The sequence below is a fragment of the Xiphias gladius genome, chromosome 16 (assembly GCF_016859285.1).
Source record: "Xiphias gladius isolate SHS-SW01 ecotype Sanya breed wild chromosome 16, ASM1685928v1, whole genome shotgun sequence".
Classification (NCBI taxonomy): Eukaryota; Metazoa; Chordata; class Actinopteri; order Istiophoriformes; family Xiphiidae; genus Xiphias; species Xiphias gladius.
In genome coordinates, this window is record NC_053415.1 from 7,268,478 (window position 1) to 7,283,751 (window position 15,274).

The 15,274-nt window shown below is 37.4% G+C and overlaps 1 protein-coding gene across 1 annotated transcript; it reads right to left on the reverse strand.

Annotated features, from left to right (window-relative positions):
* Positions 1-409: 409 nt before the first annotated feature.
* On the reverse strand, positions 410-12,902 carry LOC120801806 (alpha-1,6-mannosylglycoprotein 6-beta-N-acetylglucosaminyltransferase A-like). The gene is made up of 18 exons (XM_040149057.1): positions 12,810-12,902; positions 12,391-12,481; positions 11,694-11,759; positions 11,207-11,422; positions 10,363-10,439; positions 9,944-10,033; positions 9,717-9,782; positions 8,986-9,162; positions 6,882-7,051; positions 6,481-6,609; positions 5,379-5,512; positions 5,050-5,183; positions 4,584-4,727; positions 2,324-2,470; positions 1,949-2,062; positions 1,679-1,753; positions 1,434-1,591; positions 410-611 (listed from the first exon to the last, which is right to left on the reverse strand). The coding sequence occupies exons 1-18, from the start codon at positions 12,900-12,902 to the stop codon at positions 410-412; spliced, it is 2,283 nt and encodes a 760-aa protein (XP_040004991.1).
* Between the last annotated feature and the right edge of the window lie 2,372 nt (positions 12,903-15,274).

Genomic DNA, 15,274 nt, shown 5'->3' on the forward strand with positions numbered 1-15,274 from the left:
ATCTGAAGCTGTTTTTTTATACAACTGGCCCTTGTTGTTGTACAAAGCACCTTTATGGGGTTTTTTTTGACACTATTTCAAGTGCTCATTCACTTTCATGTGCTATAGTAAGGATGTCAGGGAACTCACCCAGACTCTATGAGTCATCAGTTGATAAGCTCTGAGTTAAGACATTCATTGGAAACACACACCCCTGCTGCTCAAATTCATATCACTTTCATAAATGTGACCTCCACCTAGGAAAGGCCACGAATCAAACCGGTCGACTTCATGCTGTGAGCAACTGAGCAGGCTGGAAATGGCTATGTTGACATGAGGTGCTGCTGTACTTCGATCCAAGAACTGACCTTTGTAGTATGTGCAGTTATATACACATATTCATGTGCAGTTTTTGTTGTTTGTACAGCAGTTAGACACACGCCCTGCATAGGGCTATCTGATCCTTAATGTAGTCCCTACAGGGGCAGATGCGAATCAGGGACTGGGTCGATCTCACACAGCTGAAGAGCAGGGGATCAGACTGGAACAGACAGTGTTTACGACTGTGGTTGTAGGCTGGGAGCACCACGTGACTGTCAGAAACCTCTGATGTTTGACAATCTACACTGTAGCTGGAAAAACAAATGTAAGAAATCATCAGCAGCAGCTGTGTATCAAGTCATACAGTCAAAAAAAAAAAAAAACTGTAATTCAAATCAATTATATATGAAAGTATGCACTCCATACTACAGAGACTCTTGCTGAGAATTAAGCCTGTAAGGCTGCACTGATGTATAGGTTGTGTACCATCTTCAGCGAGCTCCACCATTCAGATTATGATGTTTACATATTAGGCATGGGTGGTTATGAGTGGGGCCAGTACTGGGGTTCGGTCTGTCAGCTGTAGCAATGGAAACCTGTACAAAACTTTAGAGGACAATTTTCCTGAAAGGGGCAAAAGCACAAGTATGTTTTTTACCAACTAACAAATATTAGTTTTTGTTCATGTTGTCTTAGTTGCTCTTTCCTCTTTTTCAAGTTCACCTGTATAGGTTATTTTATATATTTGCAAAAGGTCACTTCAGGAATGAAAGGCTGCAGTAAGTGGTAAAAACAAAACTGCACAGTAACTTTGAACTTGAACTTGAATGCAGAATATTTGTGTTTTCCACCTAAAGAAGTGCAATATAATACATAAAATACAATTTGTAAGTTATTATGAGCTGAAAAAATACTGATAAAAATATGAAAGTGAATAAGTTGGACTGGGCCAACTGGAATATTTTTCAGATATGCTACTCTGAGAATCAGACAATGCTCTACTTTAACAGATAGGCAAGAAGAGCCGAAGAACCAACTACACCCAACCCCATGTCTCATATGCAGAGTAAAACATGAAAGTTAATTGGGAACTATTTGAATTAATGTGTGTACACCGTAACCTGTGTGCTTACTTGGCAAGATTCTTGCTGCTGTTAAGATATGGGAAGAATGCCGGTTCACAGATCAGCCCCACCCTCTGGCATGCCTGTTTACAGGAAGTACCTGCCTCTGCCTTCAACACCTGGAGCGCGCTCAGTGGGGGCCAGCTCCCTGTACTGGAGCAGAAGTCCTAGTATTAAAGCAAAAATGAGAACAAAATAAGAAGAGGAAAGAAGAAAAAAACAATTTTTCTAATTACAAATCCGACTCCTCTAACCTGTTTTTCAATCAGGATGTTGACCCTCTGGAGCATTCCTTCACAAGTTAACTCAAAGGGAAGGTAGGGCTCAATCTGAAACGTACAAGTACAATTACTGAAACACAAGTAGACTAGGAAAGGCAACTGTAAATTGCAGAGTAATAGAGTGTGATATTGCGAAATACTGTTTGGTACAACGCAATTTCATCAAGCTTAGCCTCCTCTGATTTTTCCAGTTTGCTCTTTGGGAAAGAGGTAGATCTGACACCATATTTAGAAGGTACTTACATTTTGTTTGAGTATAGCAGTGAGAGCGTTCTCCACATCTGTTTTGTTGTACATATCTACCATCCATACATAGGGCTCTCCTATGGCCTCAAGATAAGGATGCTGCGATGTCAGCTACGACGCAAACAGATCAACAGTAAATACGAACATCCTGGATATCAACCATTTATTTCTATCTTCCAAACTACATGCCGAAGACAGCGGAATGTTTTGTCTGTTTAATCTACTTCCTCATCATTTTATCCAATGTTGTAATTTGATTGAAGTTAAAAAAGATTTCTGTGCAGTGTGTTTGGTTCTGCAGAGGTAAAAGTATTTAATATTTTTAAATATTAAATCATAGCAAGTGTCTCAGTTTTGAACATGACCCCTGACCTCTCTGAGGTTGGGCTTTCCTTTGAAGAACTGTGTGTTCAAGCTGCTCTGCGGAGGGTGTAACCTGGGGTTCAGGAAAACACAACCATTGGCTAAGGCCTCCAGCGGGGCAGGGCCTTCATATGGGAAAGACAACCCCACAAAAACCTACAACAGACCACAGATGAAAATGCAGTTAAAAATCTCCTAAAACTAAAAAAACACAGGTATATGATTTATATGTAAAGTATATGATAAACTTGTGCATTTCTTTACTGTCACCACATGGTGCCAGCCGACACCAACACAATAAATGATGAATTCTACACTCAGCTCTGCTCCTAAAGTCACTGCATTTAGAGCATACACAGGGACCTTACCCATCAAAAATGATTTTGTGTGTTTGAATTTCTTTAAACTCAAGTCAGATTCCAGACATTTTTCAGACATTAAGAATGACATGCTGAATAACTGGAAGAAGTGTATAAAATGAGGTACAGCACATCCATAATTTTCTAACCTCTGCCTAATGTGGAAATAAAAGGTTACATGTGGTACTGCTTACTGTACACAGTGTTTGAGGCAGATACAGAATATGTTATATTGTTGAACAGTGCAAAAAACTCTTTTATCCTTCAAAGCCATGATCTGTTTGGGTTGCTGCTTTCTGCTATTTAACAGCTCAAGACACATACATGACATTGTACTATCAACTTGATACTTCATAACTTTTCTTGATTTTCTGAAAATGTTATTATAAACGTGATTCTGAAACATAAGGCATCTCTGAGACAGCAGCATTAAAACATGGTTAAGATGGACAATGGATTTTCAAATGGTCTAAGTCTGTGATTGGTGTTGACAGATGTTTTCAAGCAGCCTCACCTCTCCCAAATCCCTAGTAAGTATATTTGGGTTTTTTGTTTATCTTAAATATATGATGGTTTTACTTGGATCCCCATTATTTTTCACCAGTGCAACATCTACTTTTCCTTTGGTCCTCTGGGAAAAACAACTTAGTAATATTATAGACACAACATATATATACATAATTACATATAAACATACAGTGTTGTGCAAAAGTTTTAGGCACTTTAGATGCTTAGATTATCAGTCTTCATACAGAACTATCAGGCCAGCATCGAATCGTTTCAAAATTCATTCTGCAGCATGACAACGACCACAAATAAGCAGCCAGTCATTAAGGACTTTCTTCAGCAGCAAGAACAAGGAGTCCTGTAACAGGTGGTCTGGCCCCCACAGAGCTCTGATCTCAACACCATGGTGTCAGTCTGGGGTTACATGAAGAGACAGAAGACACTGAGACCGTCTAAATCCACAAAAGAACTGTGGCAAGTTCTCCAGATGTTTGGAACAACCAACCTACCAAGTACCGTGAGAAACTGAGTGTAAGTATAGCAAGGAGAACTGGCGCTGTTTTAAAGGTAAAGGGTGGTCACAGCAGATATTGATTTGATTTGACAAGTAATCTTGGCCATTCTGTTCTTGTCATAATAAGGTATACAAAGCCCATATCTGTCAGGAAAGCCATGAATCTATCTATGACTCATTAGTCTATTAAAGTAATTACTTTCTAGGAGTTCCTCATGTAGAATAGCCAACTATTTAATGAATGATTTCCATGTACAAAACAGTTTTCTTTAAAGTGAGAGCTGCCGTATTAATTGTCAGTTGTCTAGTTTCGTTATATTGCCCATCCCTGGTTAAGGTTATCCTTGAGAAAAGACAATTTGGCCCCAGAAGAATCTTAAAAGACAGTACAGCAGACCCCCCTCCACCTTCACCCAGAACAGACCAGCACGCATTCCCTGTCTAAATGATAAGTTTAGGACCAGACATGCTGCTCAAATCTGGACTATCTGCGGCTTCAGCAGATCCTTTTTTACTGGGCAAGAGTCCAGATGTGTCAAAACCAAACACTATACAACCTACTTTCACATGCCTGAGGAAAGAAATGAATAACACCTTTTTTATTGGACATATAATTGTCTCTGTTTGTGGCAAAGAGAAAGGTTACCACTTTAATGCTTTCCTGCTTCCTATTGGACTTTGATAAGGTCAGAAGAAAAGAAATATTAGAAGGGAAAATTATTTTTTTGGCAGTTATTATTTTTATTTTTTCACATGCGGCTTTAAAAATAGGAAGTATATCCAATGTCAACAAAACACAAGGGTACATTTCAGAGAGATATGTAGAACATGAGGGTTTGTGTGAATAGACTGTGACGAGATTGACTGATCCCTTTTACCTCACGCTTACCTTGCTCTGTCTGAGCAGGGTCTGCACCTCAGTCCCTTTGATAATGCCGTGGTTTTTCACATAGCTTGGAATCGGAGTGCTGTCGTCAACTGTCCCATGGATCTCCAAGTACTTGTGGATAATATCCAGATAAGCCCCTTTTCCCTTTGTAACAGCAGAGGAAGCAAAGGGTGAATTGCTGGAAAATCAACAGACGTGACAAAAAGTACATCTCTCCCTTGTCAAGTGTGTATTAATGTGGATGTCCGAATGAAACAGGGTTAACTCACATACAAACAAACACCTATAGACCACATCCACAAACTACTAAACATCCAAAAGATGAAATGAGGTGACAAAAGAATTTTAATGCTTATAATATAAAACTTTGCTCCCAAAAAGTCACAAAGGAGAAAAAACAAGTGCTATCATCATTTTCTCCTCATTACAGACCTTATCAACTACAACAACGTCTGCCTATTTTTACCTTCCAAAACTTGGCATTCTTGCCATACACGAGAGCCTGGTTTTGTCTCTTGGTAGATTTGAGCAGCTCAGTTTCTCCAGAGTTCAGCTGGTGCTGCACCACAAAGCCCAGGAAAGTGTTGTCTGGTGTATGAGCTGCTCACAATAAGAGAATACACATCAAAGAGAGATACACAACAACAACAACAACAACAACAACAATGTTAATAATAACAATAATGATAAAAATAACAATAATGATAATGATAAATCTCAGATCAAGCAACATACGTATTAATCACAAGATTAGAATTAGATTAGATTAGATTAGATCATGAGACCAAGACATACGGAACATGGAGTAGAACTGCGCTGGGATCAGATTGAGGCCTCCAAATGGACTCTTAAGGTTGTGCTTTTGGGCCCAAGCTGCATGATTGAAGTCTGGCTCAGTTCCAAAAGAATCCAAAACACGAATCCTACATCTGGTTGACAGACACAAACATCAGACATACAAATAGACTTTACTCCCACTCTCACCAGTTTTTTAAAATTTTAGATTATTATCCATCAATCCTTCCTCGTTACCTCTGTCCTTTCCTATTCCTTTTCCTTAAGCATGACAAAAACCTACTCCATGACCTTTTCCTTCTCTGAGTCTTTTCTTACCCTCTATCTCCTCTTCTTCTTGCCAAATTTGACACCTGTTTTCATCTCTGCAACTACCTCCTTCCAACCTTCTTAGTAAACATAATAGCACCCAGCACGTTTGCTCTTAGACCCATCAAATGACCCTTTTACCTGATAATCTGACTTTCTCTGCTGGCCTTCTCTCTTGACCTATTCTCCACCAAATCAGATCTGCACAATTTTCTTTTTAACCTTATATTTTCTCTCCTGAACTCATATTTACTTTTCTGTGACAGTGGAATGTGATTAATTTTATCCTGGCCTTGAATTATTTTCAAAAATACACAAAAATTACCAAAACGGGTCAATATTGTTTGTTTTTTAGCCTCTGTTTTCAGTATGAGGCGACATGGTGGCGCAGTGGTTAGCACTGGCATGTGCCATTTGTAACATGTTGTACACCAGTAATTGATATAGTCTAGAATTTTTGAAAATTACATATCACAGCATTCTTTTGGTATTTCAAATTTATAATAAATGGCCAAATGACGGCACCATCATAATCCAAATCATGAATCCACTCTGGTCTAAAAACAGGTTGTCAGGTTAGTCAAATGGGGTCTGGCTGAATTTCTAAAAGAAAATTATGTTTGATTGTTTAATTTATTCTTTTGATGAGTCATCGCTGTATGAGTCATCAAAATCTTTTACTAATGCTGTAGGTCTCAACATTTGAATGTTGAAATGACCTACCATAGACACACGCTGTGAGCAATTCACAAATACACTAAATTAATGTTAGGACCAGGATCCTGATACTCACTTGTATTTGATCCAGGATGTCTGAAGTACTTTCTGAAACTGTCTAAGGCCAATAATGTCTGTATAGATCAGGTTTGCTTCCACTTTTGAATGAGGAGGTGGGCAACCACCTGTCTTAACCCCTAGAAAACTAGAGAGACAGAAGGACAGACACTAGAATGGATACATGGAAACAGAAAAACTCAAAGGGAAATTAATGTAGGTGTACACATCAACTAGCATGATTATAACTTCAAAATTGTTCATCTGTCAAAAGAGGATGAGTCTATGATGTACTGTTTTAAGTGTTTAAACGGTTTAAAGTGTCAAACTCCCATTCATTCATTTCTAATAACGGCACCAGTCACCCTGATAGTCAGCAGTCTGCAACAAAAGGCTCTTTTTTTCTGCATAAGTACTCACTCCTTCAGATCAGCTATAGAGGCAGAAAAGTGAAGATGGTGACCTAGGATGTGAAGTGTTGAGATGAGGTCACTCCACTGGACTAGTTCCCCAAGAGGGCCACCATTGAATGCATTCTCTGCTATTTTTAGACCTGATTCTTCTGTCACCACACCGGGATGCACAAGGATCTGTGGTGGGGATGTTTTTTGAAAAGGGAAAAACTTGAATATTCTCTCTCCTTGTTCTCTCTCTCCTCTTCCAGAATTCAACCAATGCTTCTTCTTACAACAACAATAATAATAGAAATAATAGTAGTAATAATATGACCATTGTATCAAATCAAAGGGCTTTTGGGCTACATAGGAGGACAATAGCTGCATCTGATGACTCATTTACCACACAGACAACATGAAGTCACCTTCCAATGTGGTGCAAAGGCTGTCTACCTTTTTTAAAATTATTTTTGGTAAACATGGATTAATTCTGGGGAAAAAAAACTAAGTCTAGACATCTATTGAATAACTCCCAATTTCAATATTACTGGAATAGTAACTTATTTTAAGAAGGGACAAGGGAATGACAACTTAAAACATGTCCATTCCATGTGCCTCATTATGAAACTGCACGTCACAGTGAAAGAAATAGCAGAATCAAAACGATCTATGACTGATACGGTTTGTGTAGTGCAATTCATATTCTCTCTGCTAGCAGTGTTAAATCCATCAATGCTGTATTAAGCTTTCGAGTTAAAGACCATCAGAGAAATGCATACTGTACTCTGAGGTGTAATGTCAGTAACACATATGTTGTTATTAGAGGTTCCAAAGTGCCACTTAAACCATATTGGTAATATCTTTTTCTGGATGCTAGTGACGAGGTCCCTTTAAAGAATTGACCGTTAACTAAAACCTGCCTCTGAACAGTGACTGTCCAGTCATGGCTTAGCTCGGCATGGCATTGCAGGCCTGTCAAGCTTCGGATTTATCCACAAAGGCAAAATCAGTGCAAAGGGATATAAGATAAGAGGGATACAATAGAGTTTGGAGTGTATTTTATTTTTTATATTGCCTATCATGAACCCAAACCACAGGAGCAAAGCTGTAACAAATCATTTAAACTGCGTTGTAACCTACAAATATTACAATGTCTGGCTAACTGGCTAACAATCTACAGCTGTGCCTAGCATTATTTACAAATGCAAATTTATTTACAAATGTAATTATATAACTTTTCTATTTAATAATGTTGGGTCACAAATTACATTTGAAAAAATAGCTGTTCAGTACGGAAGATTCTACCTGCGGGAGCCAAGGTGCTAGTAGGACTGTTTATCAGAGCTTAGGCTAATGTTAGCGGGTGTGTCACGCTCTTCCTTTTGTTTAAGGAAGTTTACACTAGAGGCAACTCCAGCCAAACTTACGTTAAATAGTGTTATGCTTGCAAAATTTATCCACAAATCCGTTTCTCTTGTAAAAGCTACGTATATTGTTTGAAAATACAAACAAGCATTTCACTGTATTGCTTGTCCAAGTATGTTTTATTATAATAATTAACCATCCAAGAGTTATGTTACAATATGCTATAAGCTAATTATAGAGCTAACTAGCTCTACACTGCAATATGAGAAAAACGCTGCTCATTTATTGCCATCCTCTGAATGATCATCACCTGATGAAACTGCTGACTTTTGCCTCAGACACGCAGCTTTAGCCTCAAACATTTAGGATTATGTCATTTTCGACAAAGCCATTATTTGCATATTAAAGACACTAAATAAGTCAGCTGGAAACAGAGTTTTCAAATAACTCAGAGTTTAGAATTAGCATTATCATACACTAGCTAGCTGACTACATCTGTTAGCATCAGCTGTCGTTTCAGCTGATCAAATCAACAATTGTTGGCTCAAACAGCAAAGTGTTTGCTTCAGTGTTAAATGAAAGACCCACTGTTCAAAAGATGAATGTGAATTTAAAGTGGAAATTCTGCCACCATTATGATTGTAAACAGCATATGTGAAGTGCAAGAATGAAAAATTTGACAGGCGTAGCAACAGGGACTAAAGAGGGCGGGGCTTAGCAAACTGTCAGTCATTTCACAAAAGCAATGGAGAGGGATATGTTACCTGTTTGGCTTTCTGCTCTGTGAGGATGTATTTGGCTGAAAAAGAGCGTCCGGCTTCGACCCAAATCTCTTCCATACTTTGAATTCTTTGGTGAATCCATCGAAACTGGACTCTTTTTTCCAGAGATGGATACAGACCTTCTAGACTTGCCCGTACCACAGCTTGGTCAGACCCCGTCTAGAAAAATGAAGATAACACAAGGCTTATTCTATTTGCTGTTTTGTTGATTTTTTTTGGACTTTCAAATATCTTCAATATATTGTAACTTCTTACCCTTTTAGCACTGATAAATCAATTATTTGCTCTTTTTAAATGAGCTGAACAGGACCACAAATCATTGCCAGTGTGACTGCTTGCATTTGTGTCAATGCCACTTACCACTCCCCTGTCTTATTGCCCACAGTTTGAAAAATCAAAACAGGAATTTGCCATTTAAAATCTTTTTCTTTTTTGGACCTTTAAGTAGAACTTACAGTAGTTGCTTTTGACACAATTATTTAGGCAGCTAATGTAGAAAAAGGTTAAAGGACAATGGAAAAAAAAAATTGTAAGAACTAGAAGAATTCAGATGTGCAGTTCCAGAGTTTTACTGCTATAAACAGAAAAAAAAAAACCCCGTTCCAGTAAAGTAAGTCTGCAGAGTTTATATTCATACCGTTTACACATCACAGTACACACCAAACATACACACAAATAACATGCAGTCTAGCATTCTTTGGCCCTTTCTTTACCTTAGAGTTTTCCACTTGAGCTGATGAGACCTCTCGGCCTGGAAGCAAAGGGCACCAGGATTCTATCTTAATGCAGAAAGGAATAGAGGGCAGTTACACTGACACAAAAACACAAACTTTTTCATCTTTGCCCTATCCAATATTAAGTAATTGACTGTATGTGATGAGGTCTTCAGTTGGCAGTGTTACTGAGCAGATGATATGTAAGCTTGAAACAACTTGGGTACCTCGCTGAGGTAGATGAGGATGGAGCACAGGGACCCATTCACCCCATAACTGCTATAACAAGGATCAGTCTTCCACATTTCCCTCATCCACTGGGGTAAAAGCAAAAAAAAGGGCCAGAACAAAAAAAACAAGTATATGATCAAAACAATTCTTGAGAAGGACAAAATGAAACAAGCTTTTGGAGAGAAAAAACAGGTTTAAAAAAATCCCTGGGGATACCTCTATTCAACCTCTATTGAATCTCTATAACATCACATTCCAAATATGTTGAGAAACTCTGATTTGTTTCAAAGTGTTCTTACAATATATTTGAATAATTATAGTATCACTAACTGATAATGTTGTACTCGGGAAGCTTTACCACGGAGATTTCAACAATACATTAGGTTGCCATTACAATGGTAAAGAAAAGTATTACCTTCAATTTCCCCTCACAGTTTGGGTATCCATCCATGGGTGGCAGTGGGCAATTTTCATCCTCTTTGATTTGATCATCTAAGCAACACAAAAACACAACTTTAGCTGGTTTAGAGACGATCTAGGCATTAAAATGTATTAACATTCAATGGAAGAAGATGACTTGCCTGCAGATAGAAACCTGAAGATACCTGTATGCATTTTGATCAGTTAGTCATTTCATGCAGAGTCCAATTAGTAATTTCATTAGAAAAAGTGCTGGAGGAGATTTTTTTTCAATTTCCTTCTGCGTAAAGTATGACTTAAGTGTGAAATAATGCTACAAGTGTAAATGTAATAAAAACTGCATTAGTTAATTAGAGTTCTTGATTAACAGTCAAGGCATGTGGTGGAAGACAACCTTTGTGTTTTCACCAACTGATAAGGGAGTATTTTTATCTCGTTCCGTGGTGTCAGAACCACATTAGAACTGTGTAAGGTGATTTTGTCAAATGACGTTGTGGTTATAAAATCAGGATTTTAGCAGCACAGAGCAGCAGCTTGGAAATGACTTGGAAGTGACTGCTGGTTAACACATAGTCTTAATGGGCCGCAGTTCAGTCACTATTTTATAATGCTCCATTTTCTGAGGACAGAAACAGAAAAAACATGCAAATCAGAGCAGCTTTATTGGGAATTCAACTGTATTAAATTACTGTATATGTGAGCAAAGAGAGTAGGAGTGAAGCGAACAGATAAAGGGTGGTCCAGCCACATTCTAGGTTTTGACCTAGTCATTGTTAAAAGCAGGGATCTTGTGAATACAGTTAGTATCCTGGTCTTAATTTGATCAAGAGTAATTTTACCAGATTTTATTTGTTGGACTTTTTTCTGTCCCTTCTCCGCCATTAGCTTTAGGAGTCCCTCCAAGTGAGTCAATTGTTGCTCCAGATGGACTTTATCAGAACGCAGCTCCTTTATCATCTCATTCTTCATTTGTCCTTTTTCTTTCTCTGCCTCCATTTTAATCTGGAGTGCCTTAAATTCTTCTTTGTAGTCCTTCAAAGGAGGTAGGGGAGAGACTGAGGCAGAGAAAGTTTGGAGTGTTAATTTTAAAAATGATTCCTCTACTTTGAATATATTTTCAAGAGGCTTGCATCTGAAAAGAGCTGTTGAGGCAGTCAGCCATCGTATACAGTTAATATTCATAGAATATTCAGTTAATAAATATTTGACTTTGAAATTTTTATTTTAATTAGATGTATTGCAACTTCACTGAAAATGCATTTTGGATACAATGATTAAATTATATTAACTATGACATAAAACATTTGCTGGAGAGAGTTTGCTCACAAGCATCAGAGTATTCCATGATGTTCAGGAGATCATCCCCAAACTTGATAATACTCTTCATTATGTCTAAGAAAGAGGAGTGCAGAAGTGGAAGTGTAAAAAATAGTTAAAGGAGAGAGAAGACAGAGTTGAGCAAGAAAGTCGGGGAGAATAAAGAGAAAAGAAGCAGAGGTTGTGAAGACAAAAAAAACAAAGACTATTGTGACGTGGTTGAGAAATTAATTTTACACAAAATAACACAATTTTAAAACCACCTCACTTAGCTAAATTCACAGCATTTTATCCATTATTAACCTCCATTCTACATCTGCTATCCATTGAAAGGAATAGCTCCCATTTGAATGGTCTTTTTTGGGCTTTACTGTAACTGAATCAGATGTTGTTAATGCAACCTATTTCCCCGCATTTCTACAATATGCGCATAAAAAGAAAGAGGATTAATCAGTCTCTATCCAAATGAGCTTAATGAATGGCTCTAACTGAACTAAATTAAGAAACAAAACTGCCCAGGATAAAGAACACATGTAACACAGTAGCTTTATTGTTTAATGGCTATGTGAGGAGGTGAAAGTGTTAAAGAAAGTTTTATGGTATAGTATAGTACCTATATTTCCACTGAATCCTTATGCTTCACCATCATGAGCCCTCTTTATTTTTACTCCTGATTCCTCTCAGAATCTCTGTCGTCTTTTCTCACCTTCAGCCCTGCTTTTTTCTATCCACAGTTTGCCATGTTGCCCCAGTCTGTTGTGACCAGTCACACCTATGCCCTCCTGGTCAGCATTGCTCTAAAACCAGTTTAGATGGACAGGACACAGCATTACACAAACAAAAAGCTGTTAACAAAGAGCATTTTTGTCCATTCTGAATGTAAGTAGATGTGTGTATAAGGCAAACCAAAGCAGTGGCCTGAATTAAACTAAGTTGTTCTTCACATTATCCATTTTCCATTGTATCAGTGAGTTTCAGTGGCTTTACATTACAAGGTGTAAAGAAGAGAGCGTTATTCATCTTCTGCACTGCTTATGAGTAGCTCAGGATCACATTAAGTGCTTTAATACACTGTATGCTGGTTTTGAGACCATGTTAGGTAAATGGATGAATGAAGATACACACCAGGATGAAATATGGAAAACTCAGACACCAGATGAAACCAACGCCCAGCAGCACCCACACTGTCCTCCAAGACATGTGCTTTAGTTTTTTCATGATTCAGAGGGAGCTGGATGTTGGGTGACACGGGCATCCAATTTTAAAGAAAAAAGAATTGATTTTACTTTGAATGCAATGTTTCCTTAACACATAGTGTACAATGCTGCATGATCAGTGGTGTGACATGGGTGAAGGAATGCATCTGACATTAAGCACCATAGATGATTGATGTTGTTGTTGCTGCTTTTTGAATATTTAAAATCCCAAATCAGCTTATGACAAAAAGATACAAGAAATATAAAGCACAACACTAGCAGAATTACTCTACTGACTCTCCTCTTCAATTAGCATAACACACAGACACATTGTCCATAAAATGAGGAATTTAACTGCAATAAATGAGTTTGCTCTTTGCTTTTTCTTATTTACTGGGTGCTTTTGCTTAGTGCTTTTCTCATTCATTGTGACATACTGACATCTTTTTCAAATATCAGATAGATCTAATCTCCACAGTAACAACAAAGTAGTCAAACACGTACCTTTAGAGTGTCGGGCAATCCTTCCAATAAAAATGAATGAACAGTAAGTCTGATTATTTTGTAATTGACAAATAAAATCCAGTTTCTTTTAGAATAAAACAGGTGCCTATGGACTACTCTGGCAGGATCTCTAAGGGGGAAAGGAGCTGTAGACAGATTGTAACTATTGAAGCAGTGACTGTCAGGCTAGCCCATTGATAAACCAGTTTGCCATCCTGTTTGCCCACATAACTGCATGATAATAAACACGTCTATGAAGCATTAAAGGAAAAACCGGCCTGTTTTACATATCTTCACTGTCACTGGTGGATCTTGTCTTTTGTTTGGTTTTCCCTATAAAATCTATACACTATGTTATCTATTCTGTATGTGGTGCCTGTGCATTAGTGTTCCAATCCCACACTGTGTGGCCTTGGACCTTGGGTGCATGGTTGCTTTCTTTCTTTCACAAAAGTATGAAACATCCTCCTCTTATTGTCTGATGTGTGCACACACCACAGCTCATTTCTTAGGATGAAAAAACTGCCCGAATTGAAACAGAAGGAGGCATTTTAATTTAACTTACATCCATTTGACTTCACCAGAACTGTACACAATTAAAAGTTTGATTACTTTTGTCATTAAGCTGCCATTAAATTTATATTGGTATAGTAAACATTAGATTAGGTTTATAAAATAGCGTTTCAATTAATCAACTGATGAAATGCTCTAAATTTCAGCTTATCTGCATTTTCAATTGTGAAACTAATCAAATACTGAAACTCATAGATTATATTTACTGAATACTAAACAAAGCAAATTTGTATCTAATTTATCTGTAATTTTATTTAAATTGTTTCTCATCAAAGATTAATTTATGGAACAGATTTTCAAACATTTATGAGCCAACACTTCCCAGTTTCACTTTATCCCCTTTCCGCTCATAAATGTCTTGCTGCATCTTTGTTTTTATGAGTACAGAAAGTGTGGGCGGAAGATATGTATATAAAAAAAAAAACAACTTTCCACATTGTGAAACAAATGCACTTCAGGGCAAAGAGTTCCTCTGTTTCTCTTTTGTGTTTCGGTTTATGGAGGTTTTTCATGCACTTTATTCAGGGTCCACTAGAGGCCTGTCTAGAGTCTTTGTAGTTAACACTGATGACAATGGTTTATTGGTGCAAACACTTAAAAAAATGTTTTAAAAAAAGAAAGAAGCAACTCCTTTTAAGTGTGGCATGTGGTCAGTTTACATGGAACTAATATTTTTTTAAATTAGACACTGTAATGATTTCACTGTTGAATGATTTTTTTTTCGCTATAACTTTTTACAGTGAAATAAAATCATATTCCCACAAAAGTGGATTAACTCATCATACAAAACAATATATGTTTCCCTGTTTTTATAAATTGCATTAAACATAATAATGTTACATGTGGGATTTATAGCAGTAAACCTTAAGTGTTATTATTGATTCACATAAAACTATTTACTGTGTGTGCATTTTCACCAAAGTGTTTCACTTCCTTGAAGTGAATCTTTAGAGATACTCATTGTCTTCCTCTTTACACTTACCGTGTAGTTTGGCTGAGTACAAATCAGAGCACAAAATTACAGGCCTAATTCCGCTGGTGAATTACTCTGAGGTGAGGCTAAGTTGAAGGAATGACTACTAGTGTATCTTTTAAGAAGTAGCTCCTGCACAGTTTAGGTTCCCTAGTTACTGGATTGTTCATTTTAGTGTTCTTTTTGTACTGTTTGTTCTATTTAGGACTAGTTTAATTGGATGTAAATTATTTTGTAACTCTTCTAGAGGCTTCTGAACTACAATTTATTCTTGTTCTACTCTTGTTTTTATTATTGCACCTCTAGGATCGACAAGCTACAACAGCATTGTAAATGGTTGAAGG

Excerpts from the sequence above, each read along its gene's own strand:
- LOC120801806 (XM_040149057.1), bottom strand. The coding sequence starts at position 12,902 with ATGAAAAAACTAAAGCACATGTCTTGGAGGACAGTGTGGGTGCTGCTG. Across the intron at positions 5,513-6,480 it reads ACATCCTGGATCAAATACAA|ATGTAGGATTCGTGTTTTGG; the intron begins GTGAGTATCAGG and ends TCTGTCAACCAG. Across the intron at positions 4,728-5,049 it reads AGAATGCCAAGTTTTGGAAG|GGAAAAGGGGCTTATCTGGA; the intron begins GTAAAAATAGGC and ends GCTGTTACAAAG.